Source organism: Anastrepha obliqua, chromosome 1 (assembly GCF_027943255.1).
Source record: "Anastrepha obliqua isolate idAnaObli1 chromosome 1, idAnaObli1_1.0, whole genome shotgun sequence".
Lineage (NCBI taxonomy): Eukaryota > Metazoa > Arthropoda > Insecta > Diptera > Tephritidae > Anastrepha > Anastrepha obliqua.
Window position 1 is genome coordinate 115,141,590 of NC_072892.1, and position 25,548 is coordinate 115,167,137.

Here is a 25,548-nt window from a genome sequence, read left to right on the forward strand (position 1 = left end):
CTCTCCAGGTTTTTCTTTCTTTCTTCTTTCTCAGCTGAGACCCTAGTGATCCCTGAAAGTTTCATAGTGGAATTATCTTAACTTGTCTAGTTACATTCAAATATGTACAACGAACCATTAATAAAAAAAGTATGAAAAAAACTGAAGAGAAGTGTTTTTTAAAAATGACAGCAGAAAAATTTTCTTCCACAAATTTTTTTCCAAACATATTGGTTGATGAGACACGCCACTGCGTAGCCAGCCGAAACAGCCAAATGAATGATATCTTATTCCATAAATATTTGGCTAGATTTTTTTAATTCTCCTTTTAATAAGAAACTCTCATATGGACCACTCACATGATCTGTGTGTATGTGTGCTTCTCTTCAATATTATATGAAAAAAATATATAATCATCAACTCCTCCACTACCAAGGCTTCTTACATGCTTACATATCTACGCACAATGCTCAAAGGAACACACACACCACCAGCATGTGCAACCACACACACTTCCAAACATTTTCAGCTTTTAATTGTGGTTGCGATAAAACAAGCCGCACACACGCAGAAATTCGTTTTTCGTAAGCTTATTCTAAAATAACTGTATGTTTTCACTGTACTCGTAGCGTTATATGTAGTTTTGTTTTTATTGTTGTGGTGTTAACACGGTTTTTGCAAAACAAAAGTCAAAAAACAAGAAAAAGTTATTAAAACAAAAATTACAATTACAAAATGGAAAGTTGCAATTAAGTAGGCACAAATAACAGTAAAAGTTGAAACATATTTACAAGTAGTATTAAGCTTCGAAGGCCTACACGCTTCGCAACACACTAATGCACATAAGCACACACGCTCGCGTGCACATGAACACCCCGGTGCTCTTAGGCTGCACTGTAATACGCTTAACCGCCCTTTCAACTGCCAACCTGCTGAGTAGCCACTTCACAAAATTATTCTTTTTATTCCCTTGCTGCTGCTCCCACCTGTGCATAATGCAAACTGGAATGGAAATTTACGTAAATGCAACAATTTCAACTTCATCACCCACATCACACACACTATACGCAATACTTTGCTGCAGATTTTCGGTCCCGGTGGCGCTAAGGACGAAGACTATGATGATCCCCCAGTGCAACTGTTACGTGGTCCACCCGGTCCGCCTGGCATGCCCGGCAAGGATGGTCGCGATGGACGCGATGGTGTTAAGGGTGATGCGGGCGAGCCTGGAGAACCTGGTTCTCTTGGACCGCGTGGCTTGGATGGTCTACCTGGTGAGCCCGGTATTGAGGGCCCACCTGGTCTGCCTGGTTACCAAGGTCCACCCGGCGAGAAGGGCGATCGAGGCGATATTGGACCACCAGGGCTGATGGGTCCACCCGGCCTGCCCGGTCCACCCGGTTATCCGGGTGTGAAGGGTGACAAAGGTGACCGCGGTGATTCAGTGAGTAAATTGCAAAGTAGCTTTGTTATTTTCCAAAATTGTACTGATCATAGCATTTCAACTAGAAGTATAGAAAAATGCGTCGGCGACAAGATGATGGAATGTCGGATCAGCCTCATATGCCCACTATTGAATATGTAAGTTAATTAGCACTGGCATAGCGAATGAATTATTTACTATAAAATACAATATTTTTCTTTGCTCTAATTTAGCTTTATGGGCCACCAGGGCCACCCGGTCCTATGGGTCCACCCGGCCAGCCGGGTAAGCATGGAGAACGTGGCATGGATGGGCGTAAAGGTGATCCGGTAAGTTGATGAAGAATAAAAAGTGTTAGCAATGCGAAGTAGTTCTACAAATATGAATAATGTATTAATAAATGTTTCAGGGTGAGAAGGGCCAAAAAGGAGACCAAGGACCAATGGGTTTACCTGTAAGTAATATTTTGTTTAACTGTTCAATAGCAAGTAAAACTAGGTAAATGTATAATACATTTGGTAAATACTAGTTATTTTTAGGACAGTATAAAAGTAGTTACAACAATCTGATGCAAAATACTTTTGCATCGAGAATTTTAATCTGAATCAAAGGAGCTTTACTAAAGACAGAAAACTGTGATTTTTATCAGCTACGAGGGGTGCCTTGTATATGTCGGGATTTGGCAACCCTGGTGTTGCAATCTGGCAACTGACAGCTGTATCGCACAGTTTGACATTTTTTGGCTTTTACGTACTCAGAACGTTTTGAAATACCAGCGCTATTTGTGTTGTTTACAGTAACTTAAAAGATTCATCTCGGTCCAAAAATGGAATTAAATCGTGAACATTGTCGTGCGATTATTTTTTACAACTTTCGACGTGGATTAACTGAGACAAATTCTTCCAAAATCAGTTGTTGTTCCGAAAACCATTGATGCTGTGCGCGAACTGATATTGCAAGATCGTCATGTGACCTATCGTGAGATTGAGACAATCTTAGGCATTAGTGGGACCAGCATACATTCTATATTGCATAAACGTTTGACTGTCAAAAAAATTTGTTCGCGTTGGATCCCACACAATTTGTCAATCGCTCAAAAAAAGGCTCGTGTCGATTGGTCGAAGGAAATGCTCAAAAAATACGATCGCGGGGCTTTGAAATACGTCTATGACATCGTGACAGGTGATGAATCATGGATTTACGCGTATGAGCCCGAAAGTAAACAGCAGACGACGGTATGGGTGTTTCAAGATGAGCCAAATCCAACAAAAGTTGTTCGCGCACGAAGCACTTCCAAGCAAATGGTCGCCTGTTTTTTCGGAAAAACTGGACATGTCGCAACCGTACCACTAGAACAACGCAGAACAGTAAATTCTGAGTGGTACACAACCATTTGTTTGTCAGTTGTCTTCCAAGAAATTAGGAAAACCAATCGCCAAAGACGGATCACTCTTCACCAGGACAATGCGAGTTCTCACACATCGGCTCAAACAAGTGCATTTTTGAGCACCCAAAACATCGAATTATTGGGTCATCCGCCATATAGTCCTGACTTGGCACCGAATGACTTCTTTTTATTCCCGTACGTAAAAAACAAACTGAGAGGTCAACGTTTTTCGACACCTGAAGAAGCGGTTGCGGCATTTAGAATGCATGTTTTGGAGGTACCTCATTCAGAGTGGCAAATGTGCTTCGACAATTGGTTCAAACGCATGCAAAAGTGTATATATATATTTTGAAAAACAATAAAGTGATTTTTGATGATTAAAATTTGTTTTTGTTCTCTAATCCCGACATATAAAAGGCATAATAATTAGAGAGTAGAGCACGTATAATTAGAGTAGAGCACGTTTCACTCCATATAAAAGCGACTGCCTGTCGATGAATACGTATAACGACACACAGACGTATACGTCCTTCTTCGGTTGAGCTTCTTCTTAGAATAATTATTTTTATTAGGCTACTGCGCACTGCGACTACAAGAGATTTTTTGTGCAATTCTTCTTAGAATAGCAATAGAATATAAAGGGAGTTTGCGTATCAACCTCAAAATCTTTTGTGCCCACCTCTCGTCACAATACCTCATCCAAATCCAGTTCCCTTAATAAACCTAGGATAGCGCAGGTTTGAGGTGAGCATTTCTTCTGGTTGTACCAGGTGGAGATTTCTACTCCTTTTCCTCGCCAAGCCTTAAACATTCGAAAAGCAGGAGCAGTGGTCTTTTTGGCGATAGATTATAAAAACGTCAGGAGGCGTTGGGCCTTATCCAGAGCTTGTACATCTTCCTGAATTTGCAATATGGATCTCGATATTGTGTTACACTCTTACCTAAATGTAACTATAAGGCAGATGAGTTCGCTAGATTGGGCTCCTCGCTCTAAGGTAGTCAGGACAAGGTCGCCATACCCATGACCTTGGCAACATGTAAACTTTGAATAGACAGACAAACATGTCCCGAATGGAATATGGGCCGCATTAAGAATCTACTTAAATTAAATACGAAGGATATAAGAATCGTAGTAAGTGTCCTATCTGAGCACTGTATAATAGGAAGACATGCCAGTAGATTCTATGACAATGACGTCCCAATGACTACTGTAGAACCTGTCAAGATATAAAAGAGGAAGAGACTGTCGAACACCTTCTATGCGGGTGCATGGCTCTGTGTAAAAGACGGTTGAGATTGCTCGGTCTCACCTTTGTGGACAATATTGCGAATGTTGATAATCTTAAACTAGCTAGTATAGCTAGCTTTTAAAAGGTCGCACAATAATTTAGAGAGTACCAAGTCGAGTAAGAAAGGATATGAAGGAACCTCTACTTGCTTAGGTGTATCACAGGACAGCCACTTCACCTAATCTAACCTAACTCCTACCTATCCAGAATTATCTCAGGCATACTTAACATGTGTCCGGTAAATGAAGGTACCCACACATATTCACACGCCCCTTAAACTCACTCATCTAAAACCCCTGTCTCACTGGACTCATACCGTCAAAACAACATGTTTCTTGGGTGTACCATTAGATGAGATTGACGACGACGATAGATGATTTCACGGTGGCTGGTAGTTCAAAAAAAGTGTAAATAAAAAAAATTCAGGCATAAACTTTCAAATCATCGATACACGCACATTTTTGTCGTCTTCTCTACTGACCCTTTCTATCAATGTTGAACTTCGTGTTGTACAGCGTAATCAGAGACTCTCAATACGGCACACAGCCAAGGAGCGCTGCATTTGTCTTATGGCGCAATCTGTGTAATAGCTGAAAGCTCCCGTCGGGCCTTTTGGGAATACGGCCGTTGAACCTACAAAATCAATCACGTGTTGATGAGTGGTTAGGAAGGATGCGTTCGGGAATACCTGCACAGTTTTAAGCTGACAAACAGCAGACATGAATTTTCATTGCGACCGCTTCAAAGAGGAACGAGTTATTTTCGAACAAGCCATCGGTCATCAGCCAAGAACGCAGCCGAAACGTGAGCAGCTAAAATCATGACGCGGCTCCGTCATACTGATAGAGAACGCAAAGCGATGCAACAACAGTCACAGCAGCAGCAAAAGTGAAGTCCTACAAAGACCACAGTCTGTTGAGTGAAACACTCACTTCAATATCGCCAGAAGACAAGACGGCGATACCTGTTATGTCTTCGTAGGTACCTATTATGTCTTCGGACATAAACGGGGCTCTACCCAGATGTTATACTTTTGTGGATTTAGCCGAGGTGGGAATATTGTTGTAGTATTAGTAGGAGCGTGCCCTACACGCCATTGGTGTGACGCCAACTGTGAGATGTTTCTGACATTTTGATTTAAACCTCTGCAAAAAAAAACAATACGACGTAGTAAAGTATCTACCTTATCGACAAGTGCGAAACGTCCCAAACTATATCCATCAATATCTTAACTGTATACAAATTTCGTGTATCATCCCAGCGAAATATAAAAAGATTTTAGCAAATTAACCTTAAAAACTTGTGTAAGCACTGGACTTCTTTGGCTTTTATAAGAATAATATGCAATTGACTCGTCAATGGCCCAAACCTTCATGCATGACGTAGCTCTCAAAAGGGCCATTAGATAAAGAGAACCACATTGTGCAAATCGAGCTTATATTAAAATCAATGGCAGAGACTTCCAGTATTCCCATAAATATTTTAACTTGGAATGCGTGGAAGATAAAGCTGCTGAAGTGGTATTACCATTTGCACCAATCAGTCGACGATGAGGCATTGAACTGGAGGCGGTCTCTCCTTGCGTCTTCAATACAGAAATGATTGCTATAGAGAGCACAGCTAGTTTTTACACTGCAGATCGATGCGAAGTTTTACTAGCGCATAAGTCCTTCTAAATTTTAGACACCCGCATTGAATGAAATCCAATCGATCCAACATTTTTTATGTCATTGCCTGAGGCTGCAGTCACAGTAAATGGTAGAGATAACGAAATAAAATTTGACTGCCTCAATTTTGTGCCGAATAGAAAGTGAACCCAGTCCGTCAACTCAGTTAAAAAGGTGGGCCTCCAGCCTACACCTACTGATTTGATATAGTTAGAATGAATCAAGGCCTAGCTTGCAATTGATGGCTGTAGGGCCAAATAACACTTTACACAACATATAACTAATTACTTTCAAAATTTTTATTGTGAGAAAATTAGCAATTTAAGACAGGAAAGGATTGAATCCACATTTTTGATAGGAAATAATAAATTATTTAAAAACTAAAAAGCAGCTTAGAACATTTATTTTGAGAGTTTTAATTAATTTGCTTTTCAACAGGGTCCTATGGGTATGCGTGGCGATTCTGGCCCATCTGGCCCCTCTGGCAAAGCTGGCTTACCGGTAAGTAACTGCACTGATCTTTGGTCTATTCATAAATATATAAAATTAATGCGAAAAATTCAAAAACATTTTAATATTATAACAAAATAGTTGTATTTCATATCTTAATTGGATTTAATATAATAAAAAATAAATAAACTTCTTGTATTTCGAAATTTAATAGTTTGTTATTTCTTGACTTAACATTTACACTAATATTCTAACTCAGCAAATTTAATGTATCTAACAAAATGGTAAATCATAATTTCTGTGCGTCTTCTTCTTCTTCTTTGTTTACTTCTAACAGGTGTGGGGCTACTAATTCTAAACAAGCAAAAATGCAAAAATGCAAACAGCAAATAACTGTTTATTAATGAAACGAAGTTAATAAAAAGCCAAAATAGCACATAAATTCAAGCCAATGCAAGAACGCTTTTAATAAAAACGAACACAAACACACACACCTGAAAACAAATACGCACACAAAATGCAATAACAAATAGTACATATCCATAGAGATCCAAACACAGCCACACACAGCACACATATAGGTACACTCTTAAGAAAATATTTCTACACACATCAGCTTACATACATACATATATACATACATACATACATGTACTAAATACTTACAAACATAAGTAACTCAAGACCTAAAGCACTTCAAAAGCAAAGAAATATGGAAATAATGCCAAAACAATAATAATTTGTATCCAATTTTCAGTTGTGAAAAATCAAAATTGTAACAAAGAACGGAGGTAAAATTAAGCTAACACGTTACAAATGCATATTTTTAGGAATTCGAGAATAAAAGAATTCATACTCTTACATCTAAGCGAAATAAAAAAATATTTAACACTGAAATCAAAAACAGGCTTGTGCTCATTGTTATTTGAACTTGTGAATTTAAATGAACAAAATATAAAAACACGAAGTTAATAACTCACAAAATAAATAACAGTGAAATAGACACACCAGCATACACACATACACACCTTTACAACTAAAAAAAAGACATAAATAAAGAATGTTTTTGTATATATATTTTTTTTATTATACTTTTTTTTTTTTTGTAATATGTAAATACATAAATTTATATAAATACGTAATATAGCCATTTCAAACTAAGGACCAACTGAATTTCGCATTTATGTACTGTCTGAGAGGACATTTTTGCTCAATTATTTCATTTTTTTGTTATAGAAATTTATATTTTGTAACAAAAACTGTATCTTATAACGAAATCTATGTAATAGCTGAAAGCTCCCGTCGGACCTTTTGGCAAACGAAATGAACCGGCTCTCTACCGTACGAAGAGCTCGGCCCACACCAGAACAAAAAGCAGCTGAGCAATTGCTAGCAGTCGGCAGCAGTGAAATCAGTCACAAAACGGCCGTTAAACCTACAAAATCTTATCTCGTGCTGAAGAGTGGTTAGGAAGGGTGTGTCATATTGATAGAGAACGCAAAGCGATACACCAACAGTCACAGCAGCAGCAAAAGTGAAGTCCGACGAACTTTTTCATGGCAGAATTACCCTCGGAGGTTTGCCATTGCCTGCCGAGGAGCGACCGCTATTAGAAAAACTTTTCCTGTATTTCGGTCTTTCACCGAGATTCGAACCAACGTTCTCTCTCTGAAATCCGTGCAAGTGCAACGTTTTTAGTTTTGAAAAGTACAATTTTACTAAATTAAAAAAAAAAATGTTTGCGCTATCATTTAATTGACGGGATAAAATTCTACGAATTGCCAGGGTATTCCATTTTATTTTTTTTTGTTTTTTAACACCAAACTGTACTTGTCTTCCGTTATTACGGAAGCTTCAAAACGCCGGGTGGATGCGTATGCCATAACCGGCTGTTTCTTTGCGACTGTCAAAAATTGGCTTATCAAAAAAAAAATATATTTTTTTATTTGTTTTTTATGTATAATTAATCGTTTGCCTTCAAGCAACGAGACGTATCAGACACAAGATAATTAATTTTTTCTGGTTATTCACGCAATAAATTCTACAGAACAAATACCTCAACGACTCACAGCTTTCAGCTTTCGGAAGCAACTCTGGCAACAAATGTTTCATTATGGTAAACAAAAAAAACGCATGCTAACCTTAGTCCAAATTTTTGTTCATCATTTAAAGAGGCATTCTAGTTGTAATGCAAAAAAAGATATACCCTATGATCAGAAAGTACTGGGAATGTTTAATTTAAACGAATTTTTATATATAATATATATATATTATAATTTTTTCTTATGTTGGTGGGACTGTAAGACACACATCTGTCACTTTTTAGCACCATCGGATCATTAGTGTCTTTCTGGCGGCCGGAAGTTTGGGCAACAATTCTTGGATTTTGCATGATGATAACGCGCCATCGCACCGAGCCCAAATTGTGCTAGATTATTTGACCAAACACCAAGTAAATACCATCGTGCAAGCACCGTATTCACCTGATATAGCCCCGAGCGACTTCTTTTTCTTCCCAAGTTGAAGTTACCACTTCGTGGAAGGAGATTTCAGTCGATATAGGAGATCAAAGAGAATGCAACGAAGGAGCTGAAGGCCATCCCTTCGTCGGCCTACCAGGGGTGCATAGAGGACTGAGTTAAACGTTGGCTCATGTGTGTTGCTTCAGACGGGTCATATTTTGATGGAAATAAAATAAATTTGCCTGAAATTTAACTCTGTTTTGTTTTATTTATACATTCCCGGTACCTTTAGATCATAGGGTATTCAAATTTTTTATGGCACATTAAATATTTTTAATATGTAAAAGTACGAGGTAACGAAAATATTGTCGTATATATTGTGGGCTTCAAATTAAAAACCAAATTGCAAATGTCTGAAATAAGAAGAATTAGATAAATTTAGCTATATTTTAAGATTATTTAGTGATTAAAAAATATATGTATACCGCTATCTAATTGTCTCACATATCATTAGATCCGATTGAAGTAGAAAATGCACTATGCTTTATTTGCCATTGCTCGCCCTTAGCAGAAGAAGGCTGCAAAGGCTAGACACAGCTTTGGTACACACTTTGGTTAGCGAAATATTATGATCCCGAGTGAGCTTTGTAAAATCGTAGGAAAACTGTAACTGCATTCGTTATAGCAGCGGGCTCACACCTGGCCTCACTTCAGCAATTCGAACTTAACTTGACCTTCATTAAAGTTCTGGATCGAAGCTTAAATTTTATTATTTCAATATTTTATTGAAAATGTAGTCTTATCTTGATGCCTACCTTAGATTATGTAAGTTTATAAAATTGCTCATGCGAAGGCGCACTTAAACGAGAAGTCTAATTCGTGCATTATAATATCAATGCAAGGGGAAAAGAGAGCAAAAAGCATGTTTGTTTATCGCTTCTGGTTCATCCGCTTTGCAATATCTATGTCTGCTATATTGACAGGCGTGCCAAAAATCGTGAGAACCAAAACGAATAAGTCGTAGTCCTATGAGAGCAGGAGAGCTAAGACGAAATTGCTAAGATGGTTCGAGCTCATCCTTCAGGCAGCTGTTGTTGGCTTGCCTGGTAAGGCCAAGTTTCAACATGTGCGCGCTTAACGAACCGAAATAGGCACCCAAAAAAGTCGAGAGCTGCGACTTTGCTCTTCTTCTTCTTCTTGATTGGCGCGATAACCGCTTACGCGGTTTTGGCGGAGTTTAACAAAGCGCGCCAGAGACATCATCAAAGGTGTCTTCACACCAGTGGTATGTCGGATATACTCCCACTAACCCTATAACATTCCTCCCCTCTCGGCTGATTCCACCCTGGAACTGCTAAAAACAATTTCATCAGGGTGAGGCCGTGTTATGCCTTTTTATTGGGGTTATACGCCATCGATGGCATTCATTGGCTTGTCACCAATGGGGCATCGGAAAATTGTAATATCGTTTCTCGATATGGACTTGTCATCTGTTTGGGTTCGTCTTGAGTCACCCCCACAGGAGATCTGTTTCAAAATGGCTTCTTTGGTATTCTATATCGGTCGCATTCGCTTTGCTTCCGCTTTGCGTTCGCACTCTAAGTTTCTCAGTTTTATTAATATCCTGGCTGCAAACCGTTTCACTGGTATGGGAAAGACGCCGAGGACTTCTGCGAGCTCGAAGAGCTCTTCAAAAAAATCTGGCGCAGTGAAAAGTCACATGCTCTGCACTCTCATCTTTGCTGTGGCACTCTGGGCAGGTCGAATTATCTGCTAGATTAAAACGATGGAGGTACACAAGAACCAACGCCAGTTGGACACACCAAGTAAAACCAAGTCCTTCTCCACCTGATCTTTCCAACGCAAAGGAGGCCTTCCTCTTCCTCTGCTACCACCAGCTGGTACCGCATCGAATACTTTCAGAGCCAATGCTTTTATTTCGCTGAGAAACCACCTCACTAGTACGCTATCTAGCTAACCCTATGACAAGTTAACCACATGAGCTTAGTTTAAAAGTATTCGTTTGCGGTGGAAGAGGAGAAGCCAGGCATTTCCCCACTAATTTCGAGTGCATCATCAGCAACCTCGGGGCTGTAATTACCGTTGCCTACCTTAATTGATTGGGTTTTCAATTTTTCATTAGCACTCTGCGTAAGTCTAAAATTGTTTTGTTTTAAAATTTTTTCATTTGCATAGTTTTGTTGAGCAAAAATGTAATTGATATGGTTTCACTAAGCAATCTTTATAAAATTTTATTTCAAATTGTTGTACATACAATTTACTATATATTTACATATAATAAAGGCAATGCCTCAGTCGAATAGTTTCACTTGTTTCTGTTGTTCCCGAATTCACCTAAAATTACTTAACTTTACGATCTTACTTACGTAACAACAACTACAAATCTATACACTACTTATAGTAATACAGAAATCTTACGACGAATTTTCAATACACAACGCAATAGTTCAAAAAACATATGTTTTCTAAACCTCTGAGCAAAAATATTCATATCATTTACGCATTTAACTTACTATAATTACTTATATAGAGTATATACTTATAAATATATATGTACGAGTATATTATTATATATATGAAATTTTTCTCATCTTATAGGTATTCAAAAAATACTGAAATCTATTTAAGAAATCTAGCCGAAAACAAGCTCTTAGTTTGCCCAAGAATAAAGTGGAATTTAACGCTGTTTATACAACAAAGTGTTCGAATGTTTAAAACTTAGAGTGAGTTTACATCCAGACATGTGTGCTATTTAAAGGTTTACAAGGCAAAGTAATAAAATATTAGTGAGAAAGAAAGGATCAGAAAAGCAGAAACTCGAATCAAGTAGCCACTGAGTTTCAATGGCGAGTCACTAAATGAAAAAAGAATTTTGTTGTTAAAGTATGAAAAATTTCATTTCTATGAAGGAAGGCATTCTGTATAGAGATACATCATCAAAAAACGAAAGTACACAGTAGATCGGTGCCATGTCAAGTGGTCTAAGTATTACATTATATTTGGGGCAATGTCGTAAATTTTTTACAAAACACAAAATTTATTAAAACAATATTTTAAGGAAAAAATTATTACCAAAAAAAGTATTTCAAATAAGTGTAATTTCTTATTCGAAATTTTTATTTAAAGTTTTATAACTTTTTTTATAAAAAAAGTAATTTCAAAAGTTGTATTATTTATATATAATTGGCGCTTATACCTTTTTTGGGTTTTTGGCCGAGCTCCTCCTCCTATTTGTGATGTGCATCCTGTTGCTGTTTCACAAATGGAGGAACCTACAGTTTTAAGCCGACTCCGAAGGGCAGATATTTTTTATGAGAAGCTTTTTCATAGCAGAAATACACTCGTTGGCTTGCCATTGTATGCCGAGGGGCGACCACAATTAGAAAAAACTTTTTCATCACTTTAGTATTTCACGGAGATTCGAGCCTGCCTTCTCCGAATTCCGAATGATAGTCTGGCACCAACCCGTTTAGTGATTTATAAACAATTTCTAAGAAAAAGAAATTTTTGGAAATAAATTTAATTTTTGATTCAAAATTTTAAAATTTTTTTTTAGTTTTTTGATTGATAGCTTAGATTTTTAATTAAAAATTTTAATTTTATTTTCTGAAAAATTTTAGGAAAAAAAGAAAAAAAAATTGTAGTTAAAATGTTTAGATTTTTCTTTATTTTTATTTTTTTTATTAATAACTAATACTAATCAGTCATCCCTGAAAGTTTCATAGTGGAAAAGTTATCATATGCAAAAAAATTCCATAAAATTACCTACCTATAAAAAAAACTCATTCCTACAAGATTACTATTTTGTACTATCATATTTTTCAGTTCTCAAGCTCTTAAAAAATTGCCCGATAGTGAGCAAATGCACTATTTTTCTCTGATTTCAACATTAAGTAACCTAAAATTTATTGATTTTATTTTTAAAATATTTTTACAGTCTACTTTTTATATATTCAAGCCTACAAATAAACCGTTTTTCAGAAAACTTTACGACAATCTCCAAAATACTTGGATCACTCGACATGGCATCGCTTAGTAGTAAGTAGAGATCAGATTCTTATGCAAGTGCATATTTTGTTTAACATCACATGAAGTTCGCACCTAGGTAGAAACTCATCATAATATATTAAAATATTCAGTTTGCATAAAAATCCGATCTCTAATAAGCAATACCCATGTCTATGTAAACTTACCCTTAGCATGTAGTTTTTTCAAAGCTATACTGTTAACGATTTACTATTTACGAATTTTCCTCTACTTTTCATAGTTTATTGATGACATTGATGAATTACATAAGAGTACGCTCATATATACACATGTAAATATATACATACACAAAAGTACATGCTAAGCAGTAAGATATTGAACAGAAAAATTGAAAGTCTATTGCTCGAAAATAGCCATCTGAGTTATTAAGAGTGGGTTCGAAAATTCGCATTTGTAACGTAAATATTTATAAGTGTTTTGTGTACCGTCCATGGGCTTTGTCTACATACATATACATGCAAATATAATTACATAAAATACAGACAAGCATATATTATATTACATATGTTTCATGCGTATGTATGTGCAATATTGTCAAGCCAAAGCTTACAAGTAATCAAGCAAAAAGTAGCAAACACACACGCACATATACATGCATATGCAATGTATAAACACATACAAACAAATTAGGTATAAAAATTTTAATTTTATTATACATCCATACTTACATACATACATACATATATGAAAATATTGTGTAAGAGTCAAAGAGTAAGGTCAAAGGTAAAATAACTGCTTGTTGCAATTTATTTATCTAAAAAAAAGGATCTATTTATTGTATAAAATAAAAAGCATACGCTAAAAGTGAAACGTGAATATGGACGTACAATATTTACATTCACACACGCGCATACACAAGCAAGCCATAATATACGATATTTCTTAAATCTGTAGTGTGAAAAAAAATGGATGCTGGAAGCGAGAGAATATTTTATCCACGAAAAAAAGCTAGACACAAAAAATATTATTGCAGATTTACAGCTCGACATAATTGATGATTGTACAATAATATACATACATATATACATATACATATATAATAATAATGCATACACACACAAAAGCATGCATACATATATGTTTGATAAGAGCGATAGGAAAATGCAGATGACTTTGATGTTTTATCATACGTTTAAGATTGATAAATGAATGCATCTTCCATTTTACTAGATACAAAATTTGATAATATGACGGAACGAGTAAGCAGTTTCGCGTAGCGGAATGAAGGGAATTTACGTACTTGCAGGCGGTCCTCGTTCATGCATTTGTATAGTGTATGATTGTAGTTGTAGGTGGAAAATATACATAATTTGATATGGATTAGTTAGGCTGCCTAGTGAGAGTTAGCAAACATATTTACATACGTAATTTATTTATGGATTCTTTTTTTAATTTTACTTAACTTTCAACTAAGTAAAGCTCGGAGGCCCTATGCTCCACTGGAGGAATAGGATAACAGTAAGTAAGTAAAGCTTCTTTGAATTACCGTTAAAAGAAATTGGGCACTCAATCTCTTGAAAAGCACTTCACTCTAAAGTGTGAAAAAAATAAATAAAACTGTTTTTTTTATTTTGAAGTACAATCCTTCCGGTTAATGATGGAACAGAACTTCATTCATATGGCTGCCTCGGCTAGCCATGCACCATCCCATACGATCGGTCCAATTTTTCAACACAGCTATTAGCTATGAATTGTTGAGAAGGACGGTGAACTGATGTTCCTGGTGATTCACGAACACTCTCGGCCACAGTAGCAATATTTTCGGGTGTACGCACGGTTTTTGGTCGGTCACGCGTTGGTTTGTCAATAAGCAACCCAGTTTCTCTTACTTTTTTCGCAAAGTAACGCACATACGCTTCATTCGGTGCTTTTCTTCTTCCCATTGCCGTACGTAATTTTCGTACACATTCTGCAACATTACCATGATTTTCAAAGTAATGTCGCAATCCCAGCGTTCTTTGAGCGTATACACAACAATTTTCGTTCAGCGGAAGAATAAAACTAATTTTGTGTCAAATCAGATGACAGCTAAGTGTTACCATTCTTCAAATAATACCTAGTTCAAATCCGTAACGATAGATGGCGGGCCCTGTATAAAGAAGATGTTTTCATATAAGCATAAATGTCGGGCATGCGGTTGTGTGGAGAAAAGGTGCAAGAATTTCAAGAAAAAAAATTATCAAAAATCAAAGAAAATTTTAAGCACTTCATAAGTCTGAATTATTATACTAAAATTTAATGGACCATAAAACTTCTCCTGTTTAATTGGCGCGATAACCGCTTACGCGATTTTGGCCGAATTTAACAAAGCGCGCCAGTCGTTTCTTTCTCGTGCTAACCGGCGCCAGTTGGATACACCAAGTGAAGCCAAGTCCTTCTCCACCTGATCTTTCCAACGCAAAGAAGGCCTTCCTCTTCCTCTGCTACCACCAGCTGGTACCGCATCGAATACTTTCAGAACCGGAGCGTTTGTATCCATTCGGATGAAATTACCCAGCCGATGTAGCTGCTGGATCTTTATTCGCTGCGCTATGTCTATGTCGTCGGAAAGCTCATACAGCTCATCGTTCCATCGTCTGCGATATTCGCCGTTGCCAACGTGCAAAGATCCAAAAATCTTACGCAGAATCTTTCTCTCAAACAGCCCAAGCGTGGCTTCATCGGATGTTGTCATCGTCCAAGCTTCTGCGCCATACGTTAGAACGGGCATGATGAGAGCCTTGTAGAGTGTTAATTTTGTTCGTCGAGAGAGGACTTTACTGCTCAGTTGCCTACTTAATCCAAAGTAGCACTTGTTGGCAAGAGAGATTCTACGTTGTACTATAAAACTGCGTACCCCAAATTTCTCCAAAAATTCTGATTACAAATTTCTAAACTTGGACTATTTGGAAATTAAAAAATGAATACGTAAATAGTCAAACATTGTCAGTATGTGGTGCCTTCACCATAATAGTAGTAGTGGTAACGAAATGTGGTCACTATTGCTGAAGTAGATCATAACACCTGCGTATACGTAAGAGCAACAATAAATGATTGAGTTGCTCTAGAAATACAAATTGCAGCAATACTTCTGTTAACCACTGACACATTGAATTATTGAAGGCGATATGAGAATCCTCGAAATAGATATTGCTTAAGAACGGATTCGGAATCGATTCAGTGCTGCTACTTACAAATTTCTGAATCTTCTTTTCAAAAATAAAAAGCTAATTGTGCGCTAGTTTAGATTTAGAATGAACCTACATTGAATATATGCTGTCATTCTCTTGAAGAGGGCTCGACTTTGATTTTCCAGTTTTGATAACAGAAAAATAAATAAAAATATTAGGGATATGTTTGTTATGGTTTGTTTCTAATATTACATAAAATTAACCATCTCTTTTTTTATTACAATTTTTTTCATCCGACTTCTGGAAACATTTTTGGTTTTTAATACAATAAGCAGTTGAATACGGACAAAAGGAAGAAACAATTTTTTACTCCAAATTACATTTCCATAATTTTTAAAGCTTAATTAATAATGTGTGTTGCCAAATTTGTTAGTAATTTCTTTGTCAATTCAATTTTTGAAAGAGTCATATAAGGACTATATATTTAGTCCAAATTGATTTCCGCCTAGGCGGTATTATAGTGTTTATTGATCAACGCGTATTCGGAAATTAACTGCCAGAGTCGAACGCTCTCTGTGTAAGCCATTCACATATATTCCCTATTGAATTTAGATCAGCAGAATGAGGGATCACTCCATTGAAGCAACATTCCAGGTCCGGATCCAGTTTTTTTCTGGCCAGTCTGTATGAATAAGAATTGTTAAAAAACCAAGGGTACTGGCCCGAATATGTCTTTAAAGCAGAGAAATGCTTTTTTGAGCAAACTTTTGTAGTGTGTCGCATTCATTCTAAGTAGATGGCACAAATTGATGATCGAACGTTCCATTCTAGTTAACGAATTATAAATTAAACTACCCTCGCGATTATGGTGACTCGTGAAATAGTGATTTTTCTTGCAAAATTCATGATAACAAAAGTTCACACCAACAGCCTCATCTAAATTAAATTATTTTTCATCAGCTAACACGATTTCAAGCCATTCACTTTTTCGTGTGGTGTAATACCGAGCAAGTAAAATAGATTAACGAAACCACTGCACGACTGAGTCTTGTCGAGGCCCTATGCTCCCAAGCGGGGTGGACAAAAACAAATACCGAGCAAAAAGAGAGCGGACATCCTTACACACTTTCTTAATTGGGTTTTTTTTCATTTTCAGTCTTTTGAGATACTTTGCGTTGCGCATAGTTCGACGCACTGTATCTACACTTGTGCCTTTATGCCCAAATTTTAGCAAATTTTTCAAGAAGTTCTATGTGAGTTTGTCACATACTATTCGTCGTTGTTCAGTAGGCGTAACTGGTTTCTTTAGATTTCCCTTCCCATTATTACCAAATCGAGTATCTGAACTGAAGCAATCCCCTCTGTCCCCATGTGAGTGCATCCAAAAACCATTAAATTTTTAGCAGCCTTAGAGCAAAACGGTACTAAATTATAACGGTAAAACATTGCGAGCTAATTAGCATCTCGTATTAGTTAATATTAAGGACGGTCCGGTAATGTGAAATTGAACAATAAAATATAATGTGAGCAATACAATGAGCAAAAATTGTCCCTATTCAAGTGCAAGACAGTTTATCTATTCAAAATAATCGCCGAAGTATGCCGAGCACAGTGTTACCAGATTTTTTTTTTTTCAAATACTAAATTTCCAAAAAAAACTGTATATTCGACCAAAATACTATAACCTCTAAAGCTAATAGATTTTTTACAAAACTAATTTTTTTTTTTATTTTATTAAACATAAATATCGAAAAAAATTCATTTAAAATAAAACAACATTTACAATTAAAGTTATACTGAACTAAACCATTTCACATTTTGTTTAATGGAATTCAGTTTAATTGTTGCTCATAAATTGCTTTGCTAATATTTTTTATATACATACATATTTGACTCGTCCCTTAATTTAGCACAATCTGAAGTTTTTCTGTTTCTTTGAAACATGTTTTAACTCTGTAGGTGTATGTAATAAGAAATCACTTGCCATTCGGAGAAGGCATAAATCTATAGATCCTTTTATTTGTAGAGAAATATTTACACGCACACCACAAATAGGAGGATGAGCTCGGCCAAACACCCAGTAAAGATTGAAAGCGCCAATTTTATTTTTTTGTTCCTCCTCTCGGGAGCATGGGGCCTCGACAAGACTCTCCCATCGTACACGGTTCTGTGCTGTTGTTTTCGCACCGTCTCATGAGATGTTGGCATCTACTAGTTCGCGCAGCATCGATCTTCGCGCAGCATCGACCCTTCTCCGACCGCGTTCTCTTGCGGGTTCCAGTCCAGTGCCATTCTCGTGATGCTATCTAGTGATTTTCTCAAAGTGAGACCTATTCATCGCCATTTTCTGCGTTTGATTTACCTAAGGATGGGTTCCTCGTTCGTTAATCTCCACAGTGCGTCGTTACTGATGGTGTTTCGTCAGAATATTCTGCAGATGATGCGGAGGCATTTGTTGATGAAGGATTGTAGCCTCTGTGTGATGGTGTGAGAGACCAGCCATGACGCTTCCGTACAACAATACGGACTTCACGCATGAGCCGAATATTCGTAGTTTAGTGCGCCTGGAGATTTGCAAACTCCCCCATACCGTATGTATTCGGCCGAGTGCCGCCCTTGCTTTGTTTAGCCTACAGTTGACATCTTCATCTGCTCCACCATCTACCGTTATGATGCAGCCGAGTGCTAGAAGCTTTCGACGAATTCCACCGGGCATCTGTCAACCAATATCTGCCTTGCGTTATTGTGGTTAACTCTAATAGCCTTGATATTGGCGATGTTGACCTCCAGTCCGACACTGCGTGCCAGCGCGACTAGTTTGTCTGCCTTCACTTGCATGTCAGAGAGTTGGTGTACAGAAAAAATGCCGAAAATGCACCTATTTCTTCATTCACGAAGCCTTGTGTTATCATTAATATCAGCAGCGGTCAATAATCAGTTTTATCAAGAACTAAAAAACTCTTCAACATAATGAAAATTTACCCGTGTTGAAAATTGAAAGTAAACTTTATACAATTTTTCTGTTTTTTTTTTCATTTAGTTTAAAAATTACGTTTTACTATACTGCATTTCAGTTATTAAAAATTAGATAATTAAGATTTTCGTAGGTAATAACAGTAATAATATATATCTTCAACATCTTATTGGTTTCAATGACATCTCAATAATATGTATAAATATTGAAAAAATAAGAAATAAATCAAATACTTACAAAACTACAGATAAGAAGTGTATTAAAAAAAAAAAAACAAATAAAACAACACTGAAACGAAAAGTGATCTAGCTATGCAAATAAGAAAAGAAAAATTTACTCAAAACAAGCTTAGAAAGTAAAGCGTAAAGCAATTAGGAAAAACCACAGTATAGAAAAAAACTATATATACGAAAATTTCCTTGTATGTTTCAATGTCAATTGAGTTCAATTAATCAACTTTCGAATCAACCAAAGCAAATTAATTGATGAAGCAAATGTATTTAATAGCAAAAACCAGAAACCAAAAAAAACAACAAAAAAATATACGTCAATGTCAATTCCTCTCGCTCGTTCTTTAACTCTCTTAAAAATATTACTTTTGCGAATAACAAAAATACTTATACAAATTTATGTAAATAACTAAATTAACCCAAAAGGAACGCATGATCCTTTTGCCTATACAAAAAACGTCCAAAAATGAAAAATTTTACTAATATCCTGAAAAAAAGAAACATAATTTCCTTAATCGCGTCAAAGCATAACTTTCCAGATATCTCTTAGCAACGTCTATTTCACTCTTAACAGCCTCCTGAGATTTCTTAACTTCTCTCTAACATTTACACGCTCTAATACATATGCATACAAACATATACATACATACATGTAGACATTTACGTTCTTTGCTAGTTTTAGGCTAGAATAATGAAATAAAACCAACAAAGAATACCTTTAAAGATAATAATTACGATTACATTAAACTAAAAAGAGTAAAAAATTAAAAACGTAACAAACCGCAAGAGAAAATTAATAAATATTAGATATAAAAAAAATTATTGATACTGTATATTGTTAATATGTTTTTAATTTCTCAAATTATACTTATACATAATTAATTATAAAAAATCAAGAAAAAAAACCAAAAACCATATTTTTTGTGTGTATCTGTGTAATTTGTATTTCTAAATGTCGATTATGCATACATACAAACATATAAAACTAACAGCAACAAGAAAATTTTAGTGGAGATTAAAATGCCATGCTACGCTTATGCAACGCATAAATACATATTTACAACTACACACTCATATATATACATGCATATAAACTGAAAGAGAATAAATAAAACGAAAAACAAAGTTGCCATTGGAATGTATTGCATTTTGCGTAAAAATTTTGCCAATTGTTTTTTAAATTGTATTGCGCCAACAAAGCATAAGCATATATGTATACATACTTACGCAAACAACAACAGAAAGAACCAAAACAATTACTAACACAAACAAAAAGTATAAATATTTAATATAAATAAATGAATGCAAATTATGCTGCATTGGAAATGTGAAAGTGTTTTATGATATTTAATGTGAACATTTTCAAATAATTTCTTTGTGCATTGCAAAAATAATAAAAAAAATGAGAATACTGAGTTTTTTACAAATAACCAATTAACTCTTTTTATTGCTATTGCATGGAGCAGATATGTAAGTGCACTTACATACATACATATGTACATATATTTTATATAAATGACACTCTTTCAACTAAATAATCAACAAAAGGGAACAGAACTTTCCCTAATACTCGTAGTACGTTTCCACGCGCATTGCCAATTACATTGTGCACTATTTCAATTACTATTGCGAATCGGTCTGTTTACATGACATATTACTAATTTAAGGGGTCTCGGTGGTCTAGAGCTCGAAGATTTAGACTTAAAAAACGAAGATTTAGATTTAATCTCCCACCTAATAAAAAAAATACGAAATAATTGAAATAATGATATGATTTTAGTACAGGCGAAAGCCATTGATGTTGTGAACAACATATTAAAATTTCAGACGATTCGGTTGAATAGTGTTTTTTTTTTGTTTTTCTAAACACCAAATGAGTTTAAAGTTTGAAGCACAGGAGCGCTGCAGAAGCTATAATATTGAGAATATTCGCATGAAAATGTCACAGTATATTCTTAAGATACTATACTTTCGAAATATCGAAAAAACAAAAAATCGGTTTTTTGGAGATTTCTAGACCACCGGGTTCCCTTAAAGTGAAGGTTGTCTTGTTCTCCAAATTCCAGTTTCGGTGCCGAAGGTATTAATTCACGCATATTTTTATTACTTTTTCGTAACCCTGATAATAGTTGATACAATTTGTAAAAATGACTGCGACTCATCCCTAAGTTGCATTGAGTCAGTCCCTAAAGAATATAAAAGCGCTCAATTGAAAAAGGCACCATAATCTTAACCGCATCTTAACCATAATTATATTTACTGTCACCATAGCCATATTTTTTTTTTTTTTTTGCGAATGAGGAGGTTTAAAATGTCTAACGCATCATCAAAGCTGCCGACGCAGGAATGGTATGTACGGAAACTAAACAACTCCCTCTCGGCTCCGCCTTTGCATTGATTCAGAGTGGCCTTCCATCATCCTCATTACAAGGTATATGCTTGTGTGCCGCTTTTTCATTCCGAGAATTTTTTCTAAGAAACCACTGATGATTTCCCGCGTTTCCTCGCTGCTTAGCATCTTTTCGATTATATTTGCAATGGTTATGGGACCAACAGCATTCTCCAACGTTCGACGTTCCAACACAAGCATTGGAAGAATGAGTGTTCAGAGCCATCTTCGGCGGTATCCCCGTATATGCATGTGGAGTATTCGCATTTCCCTAATGTAAAAAAATATTTCTGGAAATACTCGTACCCCGAAAGCATTTCGGTTATATAAAATTTTTCTTCACCGCAGTTCCTGTTGTACCATGTGGCGACGTCTTTTATTAACCTGACCGCCCCACAGTGGTGCAAAACTGGAATTTACTATTCAAAACAGTCTACAGCAAACATTTCTTGACCGATTTGCAATTTATTTTTTTTGAATTGCTCAGGATAAAATTCCTAACAACTCTGTCGTTGCGGATTTTTTAAATATTTTGCTAATATTGAAATATTTAAACAAATACATTTAAAAAACAAAACTTACAAACTTACAAAACTTACAAAATCTTTTAAAAATTAATTATTTTTATGAAACTTGGTATCCGGGGGTTTTCTGGGTCGCTGATTGCAAATATGATGTCAGATTGTCAAAATTCAAAATGGCGGATCCAATATGGCGGTAAAAATTTTCTTATAGTTAATTATTGTTTATGAAACTTGGTATCCGGGGGTTTTCGGGGTCGCTGATGACGAATCTGATATCATATTTACAAAATTCAAAATGGCGAATCCAATATGGCGGAGAAATTTTTTAAAATTTATTCGAATTTACTTAAAACTTGTAACTCGGGGGTTTTTGGGATCGTTGATTACAAATCCAATGTTAATATTCCTAAACTTGAAATGGTAGATCTGATACGGCGAAAAGTTGCAAAACAGGGTAAAGGCGAGAAGAAAAGATCTCGAGTCAGTAAAGGTGAGAGGAAAAGTTCTCCAGCCAGTAAAGGCAAGAGGAAAAGATCTCCAGCCAGTAAAGGCAAGGGGAAAAGATCTCCAGCCAGCAAAGGCAAGAGGAAAAAATCTCCAGCCAGTAAAGGCGAGAGGAAAAGATCTCCAGCCAGTAAAGGCGAGAGGAAAAGATCACCAGCTAGTAAAGACAAGAGGAAGAGATCTCCAGCCAGTAAAGGCGAGAGACAAAGATCTCCAGCCAGTAAAGGCAAGAGGAAGAGATCTCCAGCCAATAAAGGCAAGAGGAAGAAATCTCCAGCCAGTAAAGGCAAGGGGAGAAGATCTCCAGCCAGTAAAGGCAAGAGGTCTAGTAATAGTCTAATAGTCTAGTAGATTTTGAAGACAAAATTTTTCATTCTCTTTGATTCAAATTGCTGTATAAGTTATTCTATTTCGGGATCATTTGCTGCAGAATTGCTTCTCCATTCTTTTCTTAATGAGGCTATGTAAAGGTCTGAAGAAACTAAAAGTTTATGTATTAAGTCTTCATTTGTTATGGTTCGTGACATTTTACGAGTATTGATACTTTGATACTTTGAAGTAGTCCATTGTAGCTTTTCAGACATTTACAAAATAATATAAATAATATGTCAAATAATTTTAAAACAAAAGCACAGTTTTCAAAAATCTAAGATAATATATAGATTACAATTTACAATAATCATAAAATAATCAGACCGACAACATTACTTACCAAATTTTAAAATCTTTGTAAAATGTCTCAACAGGTAAGCTATTGTACTTATAATATATAAGATTGAACTCATATGTGAGAGAAGTTATGTTAAATGCTTAACACGCCATCTATGAGAAACTGACACTACTTTATTTTGTCGGTCGATAAAACAGAAAATTTTTAAATTGACTTTTTTCGCTAGATAACTTTATTCTTGCTTTTTTAACACTAAACCAGTTTTTCTTTTATGTTCCTACGTAATAATATTTCCGATCTATTATTAGCAAGAGGACAAAACATTAAAATGAAAAGGTCTATTACTTTTCTCTATACGCAGTTCAATAAAATTTAAAATTAAGAAAAACAAATTTATCAAGTTGATGACCACTAAAAAAATTTAATAAATAATCAAATTTAATTGTTCAAAGAATAGTAAATAATAAAATGTGACTGTGTAATTAATTATAAAATACGGTGAAATCATTTGAAAAAAAGGTTACAACTCAAATTTTATTAAATACATAGTAATGAATCATCAAAAATGAATTGTTTCAATTATAATATCAGATTCGTAATCAGCTACCCTGAAAACCCCCGTATGTCAAGTTTCATAAAAAATAATTAAGTTTTAGAAATCTCGACCGCCATATTGGATCCGCCATTTTGAATTTTAAAAATCTGACATTATATTCGTAATCAACGACCCCAAAAACCCCCGAGTTACAAGTTTTAAGTAAATTCGAATAAATTTTACAAAATTTCTCCGCCATATTGGATCCGCCATTTTGAATTTTGTAAATATGATATCAGATTCGTCATCAGCGACCCCGAAAACCCCCGGATACCAAGTTTCATAAAAATAATTAATTTTTAAAAGATTTTGTAAGTTTTGTAAGTTTGTAAGTTTTGTTTTTTAAATGTATTTGTTTAAATATTTCAATATTAGCAAAATATTTTAAAAATCCGCAACGACAGAGTTGTTAGGAATTTTATCCTGAGCAATTCAAAAAAAATAAATTGCAAATCGGTCAAGAAATGTGTGCTGTAGACTGTTTTGAATAGTAAATTCCAGTTTTGCACCACTGTGCGCCCATCTGCCACATGCTTTGTTTCTCCAGCAGTCTTGCCATAGCTTTATCGCTTCGTGCTTTATTTTGCGCTCTGCAAGTTTTCTTACTCCTTCTTCAATCTTCTCGTTCTTTAATGTCCACAACGTTTTCCTCTCAACGGCTAGTAAATATATCGGTATTGAATCGCTTATCACTTAAACAGCTGGCACTGATACTCTACGGCAGACACAACTCTCAGAGCTGCCGTCCGTTGTACCTATGCTAGGAGCTTACATCGGTGATTTGCCTTTACCGCATTTGCCCGGGAGCGCGGGAGAGCCATCATTATTTTTAGTCCCCCTATATTTGTCATCAATCTACTGAGTAGAGATGCCATCTTCGCGGCTTTCTCTGCTGCGTCAGCTGTTTATGGTTACAGCGAAAAATTCTAAATTCAATTAGTCTGAACGGTTACGGTTATAACTACGGCATTATGACATGTCACCTCTAATCGATTATAGTAGGCTCGAAGGCCTCTTGTGATACCACTTCTTTGGCTATATCCCAAGACTCTCTCTCTAATTCCCGTTGTGTAATTTTATTAACCGTTCCTGTGCACGCAATTTCGTTTCCTAAAGCAATTTCGAAGAGCTCCTTGTCAAGTAAATTTGATTTTATAATTCATTTTTGCTTTTATTATGAATTTACTGCTTCCTTCGTCTTTTTGGTAATTTTTATGAGTTTATTTTCTTTTTCTTTGCTTTGACTTATTCATTTTTAGTTTGGGTTGCTATTTAATTCCGCTAAATTTCCAATAAAAGCTGTTGAAGGTAGATATTTCTACATAATTCGCTCCTAAAAGTTTGTATGTCGAATTACGTAGCTAGATAATAATGATAGATTTCCCAGATTTGGCCTTCAGCTATGGTGAAAAGCCAAATTGAGCGAGTAACTTCGGCTGCCACGTCACTAGGGTCTCGACAGGAAAATTTTGCCCGCTCATTTCACAGCCACACACTCGTCCAATCAGTCGTGATTCAGATGGCAACATGAATGTAGCCTTTGTTGATTTTTTTCGTATATTACCCATACAATCCCAGTTTATTTGTATCGTTGTCATGACCTCGTTTATGTCAACCAATCAACTGATTCTTTCAAATTCACTGAGAACCGGTTAACGGTCTGGTATTGACCACACCTTCTGAGTTTTTTTTCACCACGGTAGTTACATTCGTGATTGGTGAGCGAATTATGAATAAGAGAGCGAATTTCGATCAAACTACGAATGGCGTTGCCGTGGAAACTTATTATTGTGGTGGCCTAGTTACTCTTAATTGTAAAATAATGGA

General features: G+C 35.8%; 1 protein-coding gene across 1 annotated transcript in view; it reads left to right on the forward strand.

The window, feature by feature from the left end:
* LOC129236770 (collagen alpha chain CG42342-like) overlaps positions 1-25,548 on the forward strand; it is a 159,819-nt gene that overhangs the window by 126,102 nt on the left and 8,169 nt on the right. Inside the window, exons 9-13 of the mRNA XM_054870982.1 lie at positions 1,064-1,423; positions 1,489-1,560; positions 1,636-1,731; positions 1,812-1,856; positions 6,184-6,246. Coding sequence (XP_054726957.1) covers positions 1,064-1,423; positions 1,489-1,560; positions 1,636-1,731; positions 1,812-1,856; positions 6,184-6,246 — 636 coding nt within the window. The remainder of the gene's footprint in view (positions 1-1,063; positions 1,424-1,488; positions 1,561-1,635; positions 1,732-1,811; positions 1,857-6,183; positions 6,247-25,548) is intronic.